Source organism: Oncorhynchus clarkii, chromosome 9 (genome assembly GCF_045791955.1).
Source record: "Oncorhynchus clarkii lewisi isolate Uvic-CL-2024 chromosome 9, UVic_Ocla_1.0, whole genome shotgun sequence".
Taxonomy (NCBI): Eukaryota; Metazoa; Chordata; class Actinopteri; order Salmoniformes; family Salmonidae; genus Oncorhynchus; species Oncorhynchus clarkii.
In genome coordinates this window covers 389,579-403,040 of record NC_092155.1, presented here as the reverse complement: position 1 = coordinate 403,040, position 13,462 = coordinate 389,579, and the positions used below count along the sequence as shown (strand labels likewise).

Below are 13,462 nucleotides of genomic sequence, written 5' to 3'. Positions count from 1 at the left end.
GGGGGTGTCGAGAGAGAGTCTCTCCCATCCTCTCCTCCCCCTCTTCTGTCTGGGCCAGGAATTCCAACGACGTGGCAGAGAGATTCACATTTCACTTCTTTTCAAGAACTTTCTGTGGCCGCAAGGCAGGAAAATCCCCGCTTCTAACTTCCATCTGTCCTGCTCCCATTGGTCCACACTCGGTCCGTCTGGTGCTCTGATTGGGTGTCATCCCATCGATCACTCCTCTGCTGCTTCTCATTGCTCGAACCCGGTTGAAAGGGGCGGGGTAACGGTATGTTGACAGAATATTCCTACTGCGCAGGGCGAATCATCTTCGTTACTGAAAGAGAGCGAGAGAGGGAGACATATTATATACTGTAGTCTACAGTAGCCAAATTACACCCGGAAAGTCTCACCACCAAGGCCATGGAGTCGAGTTGGATCGCCGTGGTCTGTGTGCTCCTACTCGGTTTGATGCAGAGCAGCCTCGGAGCGGAGCAGCGGGTCATCCCTCCAGGTAAACCCGTTTCCGTCCAACACAGCCCACTCACACCGCTAGCTGGAACTCCGTTAGCTAAATGTATCGATCCAGTAATATTGACTTTATCTGATAGTGACGGTGGGGAATCGGGTCAGCAAGTAGCGGGACCATGTATCAGACCCTGCATGTATAACTCTAACCAGCCGGGTAGGCAGGGACCGGAGTTAGGAGGGCCAGCCGGGTAGACAGGGACCGGGGTTAGGAGGGCCAGCCGGGTAGACAGGGACCGGGGTTAGGAGGGCCAGCCGGGTAGACAGGGACCGGGGTTAGGAGGGCCAGCCGGGTAGACAGGGACCGGGGTTAGGAGGGCCAGCCGCGTAGGCAGGGACCGGGTTTGGAGGGCCAGCCGGGTAGGCAGGGACCGGGGTTAGGAGGGCCAGCCGCGTAGGCAGGGACCGGGGTTAGGAGGGCCAGCCGCGTAGGCAGGGACCGTGGTTAGGAGGGCCAGCCGGGTAGGCAGGGACCGGGGTTAGGAGGGCCAGCCGGGTAGGCAGGTACCGGGTTTGGAGGGCCAGCCGGGTAGGCAGGGACCGGGGTTAGGAGGGCCAGCCGGGTAGGCAGGGACCGGGGTTAGGAGGGCCAACCGGGTAGGCAGGGACCGGGGTTAGCAGGGCCCGCCGGGTAGGCAGGGACCGGGGTTAGGAGGGCCAGCTATGTAGTAGCGGCAGATAGCGGGGCAACTTCAGGGTAACGTCGTGGTGGTAGGAATAGGGGTCGCCATTTATAGTATGCTAGGAATTGCAATTGGTACAATATGAAACTAATTTGCAATACGTATAATATATGATTGATTTCAATGTGTTGTGGCTAATGTTAGCTAGGTGGCTAGGCCCTAGGTTAAGGGTTAAGGGTTAGGTTAAACAGTTAAGGTTAGAGGAAGGGTTAGCTAACATGCTAAGTAGCTAAAAGTAGATGAGATGAAAACACGCTACCTTTGGGGTTGCTAGACGTTAGAGTTATTCTCCACACCAACCACCCTCCTTTCGGGTTTGCAGTAACCTACTGTCTTATTGGACGTAATATATCATACCCGACGGGTCTAAATGTAACCTACTGTCTTATTGGACGTAATATATCATACCAGACGGGTCAAAATGTAACCTACTGTCTTATTGGACGTAATATATCATACCAGACGGGTCTAAATGTAACCTACTGTCTTATTGGACGTAATATATCATACCAGACGGGTCTAAATGTAACCTACTGTCTTATTGGATGTAATATATCATACCAGACGGGTCTAAATGTAACCTACTGTCTTATTGGACGTAATATATCATACCAGACGGGTCTAAATGTAACCTACTGTCTTATTGGACGTAATATATCATACCAGACGGGTCTAAATGTAACCTACTGTCTTATTGGACGTAATATATCATACCAGACGGGTCAAAATGTAACCTACTGTCTTATTGGACGTAATATATCATACCAGACGGGTCTAAATGTAACCTACTGTCTTATTGGACGTAATATATCATACTAAACGGGTCTAAATGTAACCTACTGTCTTATTGGACGTAATATATCATACTAAACGGGTCAAAATGTAACCTACTGTCTTATTGGACGTATTATATCATACTAAACGGGTCAAAATGTAACCTACTGTCTTATTGGACGTAATATATCATACCCGACGGGTCAAAATGTAACCTACTGTCTTATTGGACGTAATATATCATACCCGACGGGTCAAAATGTAACCTACTGTCTTATTGGATGTAATATATCATACTAAACGGGTCAAAATGTAACCTACTGTCTTATTGGACGTAATATATCATACCAGACGGGTCAAAATGTAACCTACTGTCTTATTGGACATAATATATCATACCCGACGGGTCAAAATGTAACCTACTGTCTTATTGGACGTAATATATCATACTCGACGGGTCTAAATGTAACCTACTGTCTTATTGGACGTAATATATCATACTAAACGGGTCTAAATGTAACCTACTGTCTTATTGGACGTAATATATCATACCCGACGGGTCAAAATGTAACCTACTGTCTTATTGGATGTAATATATCATACTAAACGGGTCTAAATGTAACCTACTGTCTTATTGGACGTAATATATCATACTAAACGGGTCTAAATGTAACCTACTGTCTTATTGGACGTAATATATCATACTAAACGGGTCAAAATGTAACCTACTGTCTTATTGGACGTAATATATCATACTAAACGGGTCAAAATGTAACCTACTGTCTTATTGGACGTAATATATCATACCAGACGGGTCTAAATGTAACCTACTGTCTTATTGGACGTAATATATCATACCAGACGGTTCAAAATGTAACCTACTGTCTTATTGGACGTAATATATCATACCAGACGGGTCTAAATGTAACCTAAAGTAATGTCCTAAATTGAGTGGCACTGATGTTAGTAAAATATAATATTGTAACGACTCGGCATAGTCGATAGCGCACCGGACTTCGGGCTAGAAGGTCGAAGGTTCGAGACCTGCTCCCTGCTGTTTCATGACAATACGTTTTGCTCTGGGAGGAGGCTCTGCCTCTAGTTACAGAAGTACCGGTATCCCCTGTATACAGCCTCATTATTGTTATTTTATTGTGTCACTTTTGTTTGTTTTTAACTTTAGTTTATTTCGTAAATATTTTCTTCACTCTATTTCTTGAACTGCATTGTTGGTTGTGGGCTTGTCAGTAAGCATTTCATGGTAAGGTCGTATTCTGTTGTATTCAGCGCATGTGACTAATAAGATTTGATGTGTGATGTTTGGTCCAAGGAGGCCTTCGGCAGCTGGATGTGTTGACACAACCAAAGATGCAGCTGTTTTACTGGGCCGAGGATAGAGATACACTACCGTTCAAAAGTTTGGGGTCACTTAGAAATGTCCTTGTGACTCCGGGATGCTGCCCTTCTAGGCAGAGTTGCCAAGAAAACGCCATATCTCAGACTGGCCAATAAAAATAAACGATTAAGATGAGCAAAAGAACACAGACACTGGACCATCCTGGACTCACCTCTTCACTGTTGACGTTGCGGGTACTATTTAATGAAGCTGCCAGTTGAGGACTTGTGAGGCGTCTGTTTCTCAAACTAGACACTCTAATGTACTTATCCACTTGCTCAGTTGTGCATCGGGGCCTCCCACTCCTCTTTCTATTCTGGTTAGAGACAGTTTGCGTTGTTCTGTGAAGGGAGTAGTATACATCGTTGTACAAGATCTTGACTGTCTTGGCAATTTCTCGCATGGCATAGCCTTCATTTCTCAGAACAAGAATAGACTGATGCATTTCGGAAGAAAGGTCTTTGTTTCTGGCCATTTTGAGCCTGTAATCGAACCCACAAATGCTGATGCTCCAGATACTCAACTAGTCTAAAGGAGGCCAGTTTTATTGCTTCTTTAATCAGGACAACAGTTTTCAGCTGTGCTAACATAATTGCAAAAGTGTTTTCTAATGATCAATTAGCCTTTTAAAATTATAAACTTGGATTAGTTAACACAATGTTCCATTGGAACACAGGAGTGATGTTTGCTGATAATGGGCCTATGTAAGCCTATGTAGATATTCCATTAAAAATCAGCCATTTCCAGCAGCAACAGTCATTTACAACATTAACAATGTCTACACTGTATTTCTGATCAATTTTATGTTATTTTAATGGACCACAAAAATGTGTTTTTCTTTAAAAAACAAGGACATTTCTAAGTGACCCCAAACTTGAACAGTAGTGTAGATGGGTGCTAGGAGCTAGAAGCTAGGAGCAGAAGCTAGGAGCTAGAAGCTCTTGAAATTAGTAGCTAGGAGCTAGAAGCTAGAGCAGAAGCTAGGAGCTAGAAGCTCTTGAAATTAGAAGCTAGTAGCTAGGAGCTAGAAGCTCTTGAAATTAGAAGCTAGGAGCTCTTGAAATTAGAAGCTAGGAGCTCTTGAAATTAGAAGCTAGGAGCTAGGAGCTCTTGCAATTAGAAGCTAGGAGCTCTTGAAATTAGAAGCTAGGAGCTCTTGAAATTAGAAGCTAGGTGCTCTTGAAATTAGAAGCTAGGAGCTCTTGAAATTAGAAGCTAGGAGCTAGGAGCTCTTGAAATTAGAAGCTAGTAGCTATGTGCTGTATTATAGTATTGGTGCTGTGTTGTTAACATAAACTACTCTTTGTAAACTGTCCTGATGATACCATAATATTTACATGTAACCAGCTAACATTAGTACAAAGTGTTCCAGTTTGAAACTGGGTCTGTTTGATGTAACTGTGTTACTTCGCATGTTACTGAGAGTCAATCATCACTAGGAGACAACTCAGCTGATGTGGAGAGAGAGGTGTTAAAGAACCTTCTGCACCCCCTAACACCCCCCCCCCCCCCCCCCCCCCCCCCCCCCCACACACACACACACACACTACTCCATGTCTCTTAGCACATACAGCAGCATACAGGCTACGTGTGGAATATCCTCTGACCAGCCGGCTGGAGAGACAAGGGAGCGTTTGTGATTCCCACCTTCCTGCCCTCTCTCCTCTCCCCCTTCTTATCCCCTTTCCTCCTCCTCTCCCCCTTCTTATCCCCTTTCCTCCTCCTCTCCCCCTTCTTATCCCCTTTCCTCCTCCTCTCTCCTCTCCCCCTTCTTATCCCCTTTCCTCCTCCTCCTCTCTCCTCTCCCCCTTCTTATCCCCTTTCCTCCTCCTCCTCCTCTCTCCTCTCCCCCTTCTTATCCCCTTTCCTCCTCTCCCCCTTCTTATCCCCTTTCCTCCTCCTCTCTCCTCTCCCCCTTCTTATCCCCTTTCCTCCTCCTCTCTCCCCTTCACCCCCCCCCCTCTCTCACCCCTTTCCTCCTCTCTCCTCTCCCCCTTCTTATCCCCTTTCCTCCTCCTCTCTCCCCTTCACCCCCCCTCTCTCTCACCCCTTTCCTCCTCTCTCCTCTCCCCCTTCTTATCCCCTTTCCTCCTCCTCTCTCCCCTTCACCCCCCCTCTCTCACCCCTTTCCTCCCCCTCTCCCCCTCTTTTCCTCCCTGAGGAAATGCAGGGGAAATCCATTCCCAGATTCCCAGTCCTAGAAAGAGTATTATGGCTCTGGATGGAAAGAGTCAGTCAGCCTTAGTCAACAGCTGGATCTTCTGTGGAGCCGGGGGGGTTAGCCTAGTCGCCTGAGGGGGGTTAGTCGCCTAGGGGGGTCGCCTGAGGGGGGTTAGCCTAGTCGCCTGAGGGGGGTTAGCCTAGTCGCCTGAGGGGGGTTAGCCTAGTCGCCTGAGGGGGGGTTAGCCTAGTCGCCTGAGGGGGGGTTAGCCTAGTCGCCTGAGGGGGGGTTAGCCTAGTTCGCCTGAGGGGGGGTTTAGCCTAGTCGCCTGAGGGGGGTTAGCCTAGTCGTCTGGGTGGGGTGGGGGGGTTAGCCTAGTCGTCTGAGGGGGAGGGTTAGCCTAGTCGTCTGAGGGGGGGGTTAGCCTAGTCGTCTGAGGGGGGGGTTAGCCTAGTCGTCTGAGGGGGGGTTAGCCTAGTCGTCTGAGGGGGGGTTAGCCTAGTCGTCTGAGGGGGGTTAGCCTAGTCGCCTGAGGGGGGGTTAGCCTAGTCGCCTGAGGGGGGGTTAGCCTAGTCGCCTGAGGGGGGGTTAGCCTAGTTGCCTGAGGGGGGTTAGCCTAGTCGCCTGAGGGGGGTTAGCCTAGTCGGTGGGGTGGGGGGGTTAGCCTAGTCGTCTGAGGGGGGGGGTTAGCCTAGTCGTCTGAGGGGGGTTAGCCTAGTCGTCTGGGGGGGGGGGGGGGGGGGTTAGCCTAGTCGTCTGAGGGGGGTTAGCCTAGTCGTCTGGGTGGGGGGGGGGTTAGCCTAGTCGTCTGGGTGGGGGGAGTTAGCCTAGTCGTCTGGGTGGGGGGAGTTAGCCTAGTCGTCTGAGGGGGGTTAGCCTAGTCGTCTGAGGGGGGTTAGCCTAGTCGTCTGGGTGGGGGGAGTTAGCCTAGTCGTCTGAGGGGGGTTAGCCTAGTCGTCTGAGGGGGGTTAGCCTAGTCGTCTGAGGGGGGTTAGCCTAGTCGTCTGAGGGGGGTTAGCCTAGTCGTCTGAGGGGGGGTTAGCCTAGTCGTCTGAGGGGGGGTTAGCCTAGTCGTCTGAGGGGGGGTTAGCCTAGTCGTCTGAGGGGGGGTTAGCCTAGTCGTCTGAGGGGGGGTTAGCCTAGTCGTCTGAGGGGGGGTTAGCCTAGTCGTCTGAGGGGGGGTTAGCCTAGTCGTCTGAGGGGGGGTTAGCCTAGTCGTCTGAGGGGGGGTTAGCCTAGTCGTCTGAGGGGGGGTTAGCCTAGTCGTCTGGGTGGGGGGGGGGTTTAGCCTAGTCGTCTGAGGGTGGTTAGCCTAGTCGTCTGGGTGGGGGGAGTTAGCCTAGTCGTCTGAGGGGGGTTAGCCTAGTCGTCTGAGGGGGGTTAGCCAAGTCTTCTGAGGGGGGGTTATTCTAGTCGTCTGGGTGGGGGGAGTTAGCCTAGTCGTCTGAGGGGGGTTAGCCTAGTTGTCTGAGGGGGGTTAGCCTAGTTGTCTGAGGGGGGTTAGCCTAGTCGTCTGAGGGGGGTTAGCCTAGTCGTCTGAGGGGGGTTAGCCTAGTCGTCTGAGGGGGGTTAGCCTAGTCGTCTGAGGGGGGTTAGCCTAGTCGTCTGAGGAGGGTTAGCCTAGTCGTCTGAGGGGGGTTAGCCTAGTCGTCTGAGGGGGGTTAGCCTAGTCGTCTGGGTGGGGGGGGGGGGGGGGTTAGCCTAGTCGTCTGAGGGGGGTTAGCCTAGTTGTCTGAGGGTGGTTAGCCTAGTCGTCTGGGGGGTGTTAGCCTAGTCGTCTGGGTGGGGGAGTTAGCCTAGTCGTCTGAGGGGGTTAGCCTAGTCGTCTGAGAGGTGTTAGCCTAGTCGTCTGGGTGGGGGGAGTTAGCCTAGTCGTCTGAGGGGGGGGGGGGGGGGGGGTTAGCATAGTCGTCTGAGGGGGGTTAGCCTAGTCGTCTGATGGGGGTTAGCCTAGTCGTCTGAGGGGGGTTAGCCTAGTCGTCTGAGGGGGGGTTAGCCTAGTCGTCTGGGTGGGGGGAGTTAGCCTAGTCGTCTGAGGGGGGTTAGCCTAGTCGTCTGGGGGGGGTTAGCCTAGTCGTCTGGGTGGGGTGGGGGGGTTAGCCTAGTCATCTGAGGGGGGGGGGGGGTTAGCCTAGTCGTCTGAGGGGGGTTAGCCTAGTCGTCTGAGGGGGGGGTTAGCCAAGTCGTCTGAGGGGGGGGGTTAGCCTAGTCGTCTGGGTGGGGGGAGTTAGCCTAGTCGTCTGAGGGGGGGGGTTTAGCCTAGTCGTCTGAGGGGGGTTAGCCTAGTCGTCTGGGGGGGGGGGTTAGCCTAGTCGTCTGAGGGGGGTTAGCCAAGTCGTCTGAGGGGGGGGGGGGTTAGCCTAGTCGTCTGGGTGGGGGGAGTTAGCCTAGTCGTCTGAGGGGGGGGGGGGTTAGCCTAGTCGTCTGAGGGGGGTTAGCCTAGTCGTCTGGGGGGGGGTTAGCCTAGTCGTCTGAGGGGGGTTAGCCTAGTCGTCTGGGTGGGGGGGGTTAGCCTAGTCGTCTGAGGGGGGTTAGCCTAGTCGTCTGGGTGGGGGGAGTTAGCCTAGTCGTCTGAGGGGGGTTAGCCTAGTTGTCTGAGGGGGGTTAGCCAAGTCTTCTGAGGGGGGGGGGGGGGTTAGCCTAGTCGTCTGGGTGGGGGGAGTTAGCCTAGTCGTCTGAGGGGGGTTAGCCTAGTCGTCTGAGGGGGGTTAGCCTAGTCGTCTGGGTGGGGGGAGTTAGCCTAGTCGTCTGAGGGGGGTTAGCCTAGTCGTCTGAGGGGGGTTAGCCAAGTCGTCTGAGGGGGGTTAGCCAAGTCGTCTGAGGGGGGTTAGCCAAGTCGTCTGAGGGGGGTTAGCCTAGTCGTCTGAGGGGGGGGTTAGCCTAGTCGTCTGAGGGGGGGAGTTAGCCTAGTCGTCTGAGGGGGGGAGTTAGCCTAGTCGTCTGAGGGGGGTTAGCCTAGTCGTCTGGGGGGGTTAGCCTAGTCGTCTGGGGGGGGTTAGCCTAGTCGTCTGGGTGGGGGGAGTTAGCCTAGTCGTCTGAGGGGGGTTAGCCTAGTCGTCTGAGGGGGGGTTAGCCTAGTCGTCTGGGTGGGGGGGGGGGGGGGGTTAGCCTAGTCGTCTGAGGGTGGTTAGCCTAGTCGTCTGGGTGGGGGGAGTTAGTCTAGTCGTCTGAGGGGGGTTAGCCTAGTCGTCTGGGTGGGGGGAGTTAGCCTAGTCGTCTGAGGGGGGTTAGCCTAGTCGTCTGATGGGGGTTAGCCTAGTCGTTTGAGGGGGGTTAGCCTAGTCGTCTGAGGGGGGGTTAGCCTTGTCGTCTGGGTGGGGGGAGTTAGCCTAGTCGTCTGAGGGGGGTTAGCCTAGTCGTCTGGGGGGGGTTAGCCTAGTCGTCTGGGTGGGGTGGGGGGGTTAGCCTAGTCGTCTGAGGGGGGGGGGGGTTAGCCTAGTCGTCTGAGGGGGGTTAGCCTAGTCGTCTGAGGGGGGGGTTAGCCAAGTCGTCTGAGGGGGGGGGGTTAGCCTAGTCGTCTGGGTGGGGGGAGTTAGCCTAGTCGTCTGAGGGGGGGGGGTTAGCCTAGTCGTCTGAGGGGGGTTAGCCTAGTCGTCTGGGGGGGGGGTTAGCCTAGTCGTCTGAGGGGGGTTAGCCAAGTCGTCTGAGGGGGGGGGGGGGTTAGCCTAGTCGTCTGGGTGGGGGGAGTTAGCCTAGTCGTCTGAGGGGGGGGGGGGGTTAGCCTAGTCGTCTGAGGGGGGTTAGCCTAGTCGTCTGGGTGGGGGGAGTTAGCCTAGTCGTCTGAGGGGGGTTAGCCTAGTCGTCTGAGGGGGGTTAGCCAAGTCTTCTGAGGGGGGGGGGGGGTTAGCCTAGTCGTCTGGGTGGGGGGAGTTAGCCTAGTCGTCTGAGGGGTGATAGCCTAGTCGTCTGAGGGGGGTTAGCCTAGTCGTCTGAGGGGGGTTAGCCTAGTCGTCTGAGGGGGGTTAGCCTAGTCGTCTGAGGGGGGGTTAGCCTAGTCGTCTGGGTGGGGGGGGGGGGGGGGGGGGGTTAGCCTTGTCGTCTGAGGGTGGTTAGCCTAGTCGTCTGGGTGGGGGGAGTTAGTCTAGTCGTCTGAGGGGGGTTAGCCTAGTCGTCTGGGTGGGGGGAGTTAGCCTAGTCGTCTGAGGGGGGTTAGCCTAGTCGTCTGAGGGGGGTTAGCCAAGTCGTCTGAGGGGGGTTAGCCAAGTCGTCTGAGGGGGGTTAGCCTAGTCGTCTGAGGGGGGGTTAGCCTAGTCGTCTGGGTGGGGGGGGTTAGCCTAGTCGTCTGAGGGGGGGTTAGCCTAGTCGTCTGGGTGGGGGGGGGGGTTTAGCCTAGTCGTCTGAGGGTGGTTAGCCTAGTCGTCTGGGTGGGGGGAGTTAGCCTAGTCGTCTGAGGGGGGTTAGCCTAGTCGTCTGGGTGGGGGGAGTTAGCCTAGTCGTCTGAGGGGGGTTAGCCTAGTCGTCTGAGGGGGGTTAGCCAAGTCGTCTGAGGGGGGTTAGCCAAGTCGTCTGAGGGGGGTTAGCCAAGTCGTCTGAGGGGGGGTTAGCCTAGTCGTCTGAGGGGGGGTTAGCCTAGTCGTCTGAGGGGGGGTTAGCCTAGTCGTCTGGGTGGGGGGAGTTAGCCTAGTCGTCTGAGGGGGTTAGCCTAGTTGTCTGGGGGGGGTTAGCCTAGTCGTCTGGGGAGGGTTAGCCTAGTCTTCTGGGGAGGGGGGGGGGTTAGCCTAGTCGTCTGGGGGGGTTAGTGTCGTCTAGTCAATGGGGGTTTAGTTTCGTCTAGTCATCGGGGGGGTTAGTTTTGTCTAGTCCTCTGCACTCACCTGGTTTAAAAATTAACAGTAAACATTACTCGCACAGAAGTTCCAAAAGAATAAAGACAAATGTCATATTATGTCTGTATACAGTGTTGTAACGATGTACTAATAGTTAAAGTACAAAAGGGAAAATAAATAAACATAAATATGGGTTGTATTTACAATGGTGTTTGTTCTTCACTGGTTGCCCTTTTCTTGTGGCAACAGGTCACAAATATTGCTGCTGTGATGGAACACTGGAATTTAATCCAGTAGATATGGGAGTTTATCAAGATCGGGTTTGTTTTCTAATTCTTTGTGGATCTGTGTAATCTGAGGGAAATATGTGTCTCTAATATGGTCATACATTGGACAGGAGGTTAGGAAGTGCAGCTCAGTTTCCACCTCATTTTGTGGGCAGTGAGCACATAACCTGTCTTCTCTTGAGAGCCATGTCTGCCTTTCTCAATAGCAAGGCTATGCTCACTGAGTCTGTACATAGTCAAAGCTTTTCTTAAGTTTGGGTCAGTCACAGTGGTCAGTTATTCTGCCACTGTGTACTCTCTGTTTAGGGCCAAATAGCATTCTAGTTTTCTGTTTTTTGTTCAATTCTTTCGAATGTTTCAAGTAATTATCTTACTGTTTTCTCATGATTAGGTTGGGTCTAATTGTGTTGCTTTTCCCTCCCTCTCCCCCTCTCCCTCCCTCTCCCCCTCCCTCTCCCTCTCCCCCTCCCCCTCCCTCTCCCCCTCCCCCTCCCTCTCCCCCTCCCTCTCTCCCTCCCTCTCCTATAGAGAATCTGTTGGTAATAACAGTAGCTACAGAGGACACTGATGGCTTCACCCGCTTTATGAGAACCAGCAAAGAGTTCAACTATACTGTTAAGGTATAAGGTACACCTACACACCTACACACCTACACACACCTCCACACACACCATCACACACACCATCACACACACCTACACACACCATCACACACACCTACACACACCTACAGTGAGTTAACTGGTCTAGGAACAGTGGGTTAACTGGTCTAGGAACAGTGGGTTAACTGGTCTAGGAACAGTGGGTTAACAGTGGCAGAACGACAGATTTGTACCTTGTCAGCTCGGGGGGTTTGAACTTGCAACCTTCCGGTTACTAGTCCAACACTCTAACCACTAGGCTACCCTGCCGCCCCTAGACACACTCCCACACCTAGACACACTCCCACACCTAGACACACTCCCACACACTCCCACACACACTCCCACACCTACACAGCCTCCCACACCTACACACACTCCCACACCTACACAGCCTCCCACACCTACACACACTCCCACACCTACACACACACCTACACACACAGACACACTGTCTCTCTGCACACCTACACACACACACACACACACTCCCCCACACACACACACTCCCACTCACCCACCCACACACACACACACAAACACACACACACACACACATTCACTGGAAAATATGTGTGTGTGTGATACGGGGTGTGTGTGTGTAGGTGCTGGGTCTAGGTGAACAGTGGAAGGGAGGAGATGTTGCTCGTACTGTAGGAGGAGGTCAGAAAGTTCGCTGGCTGAAGACAGAACTCCTCAAACACTCTGCCAAGAAGGACATGGTCATTATGTTTGTGGACAGGTGGGTCTACTGCAACACATGTTGTCTACACTAGCACGTCTCCACTAGCACGTCTACACTAGCTTGTGTTGTCTACACTAGCATGTCTACACTAGCTTGCGTTGTCTACACTAGCACGTCTAAACTAGCTTGTGTCGTCTCCACTAGCTTGTGTTGTCTCCACTAGCTTGTGTTGTCTACACTAGCACGTCTACACTAGCACGTCTACACTAGCTTGTGTTGTCTACACTAGCACGTCTACACTAGCTTGTGTTGTCTACACTAGCACGTCTAAACTAGCTTGTGTTGTCTAAACTAGCTTGTGTTGTCTAAACTAGCTTGTGTTGTCTCCACTAGCACGTCTCCACTAGCACGTCTCCACTAGCACGTCTCCACTAGCACGTCTCCACTAGCACGTCTCCACTGGCTTGTGTCGTCTCCACTAGCTTGTGTTGTGCTAGTGTAGACGTGCTAGTGTAGACAACACAAGCTAGTGTAGACAACACAAGCTAGTGTAGACGTGCTAGTGTAGACAACACAAGCTAGTGTAGACGTGCTAGTGTAGACAACACAAGCTAGTGTAGACGTGCTAGTGTAGACAACACAAGCTAGTGTAGACAACACAAGCTAGTTTAGACGTGCTAGTGTAGACAACACAAGCTAGTGTAGACGTGCTAGTGTAGACGTGCTAGTGTAGACGTGCTAGTGTAGACGTCTACACTAGCTTGTGTTGTCTACACTAGCACGTCTACACTAGCTTGTGTTGTCTACACTAGCACGTCTACACTAGCTTGTGTTGTCTACACTAGCACGTCTACACTAGCTTGTGTTGTCTACACTGTTGTCTACACTAGCTCGTGTTGTCTACACTAGCACGTCTCCACTAGCCTGTGTTGTCTACACTAGCACGTCTACACTAGCTTGTGTTGTCTACACTGTTGTCTACACTAGCTTGTGTTGTCTACACTAGCACGTCTACACTAGCTTGTGTTGTCTACACTGTTGTCTACACTAGCTTGTGTTGTCTACACTAGCACGTCTCCACTAGCCTGTGTTGTCTACACTGGCTTGTGTCGTCTCCACTAGCACGTCTCCACTAGCTTGTGTTGTCTACACTAGCACGTCTACACTAGCTTGTGTTGTCTACACTGTTGTCTACACTAGCTTGTGTTGTCTACACTAGCACGTCTCCACTAGCTTGTGTTGTCTACACTAGCTTGTGTTGTCTACACTAGCACGTCTACACTAGCACGTCTACACTAGCTTGTGTTGTCTACACTAGCTTGTGTTGTCTACACTAGCTTGTGTTGTCTACACTAGCTTGTGTTGTCTACACTAGCACGTCTACACTAGCTTGTGTTGTCTACACTAGCACGTCTACACGAGCTTGTGTTGTCTACACTAGCACGTCTACACTAGCTTGTGTTGTCTACACTAGCTTGTGTTGTCTACAATAGCTTGTGTTGTCTACACTAGCACGTCTACACTAGCTTGTGTTGTCTACACTAGCTTGTGTTGTC

The 13,462-nt window shown here is 52.1% G+C and overlaps 1 protein-coding gene across 2 annotated transcripts in view; it reads left to right on the top strand.

Annotated features, from left to right (window-relative positions):
• Positions 1-265: 265 nt before the first annotated feature.
• LOC139415746 (procollagen-lysine, 2-oxoglutarate 5-dioxygenase 3) overlaps positions 266-13,462 on the top strand; it is a 58,420-nt gene continuing 45,223 nt past the window's right edge. Inside the window, exons 1-3 of one of the 2 annotated variants that reach the window (XM_071163821.1) lie at positions 266-499; positions 11,109-11,200; positions 11,827-11,963. In XM_071163821.1, the coding sequence (XP_071019922.1) occupies positions 409-499; positions 11,109-11,200; positions 11,827-11,963 (320 nt within the window). In that variant the 5' untranslated portion in view covers positions 266-408. The remainder of the gene's footprint in view (positions 500-11,108; positions 11,201-11,826; positions 11,964-13,462) is intronic. The other variant, XR_011635010.1, reaches the window with a different exon arrangement.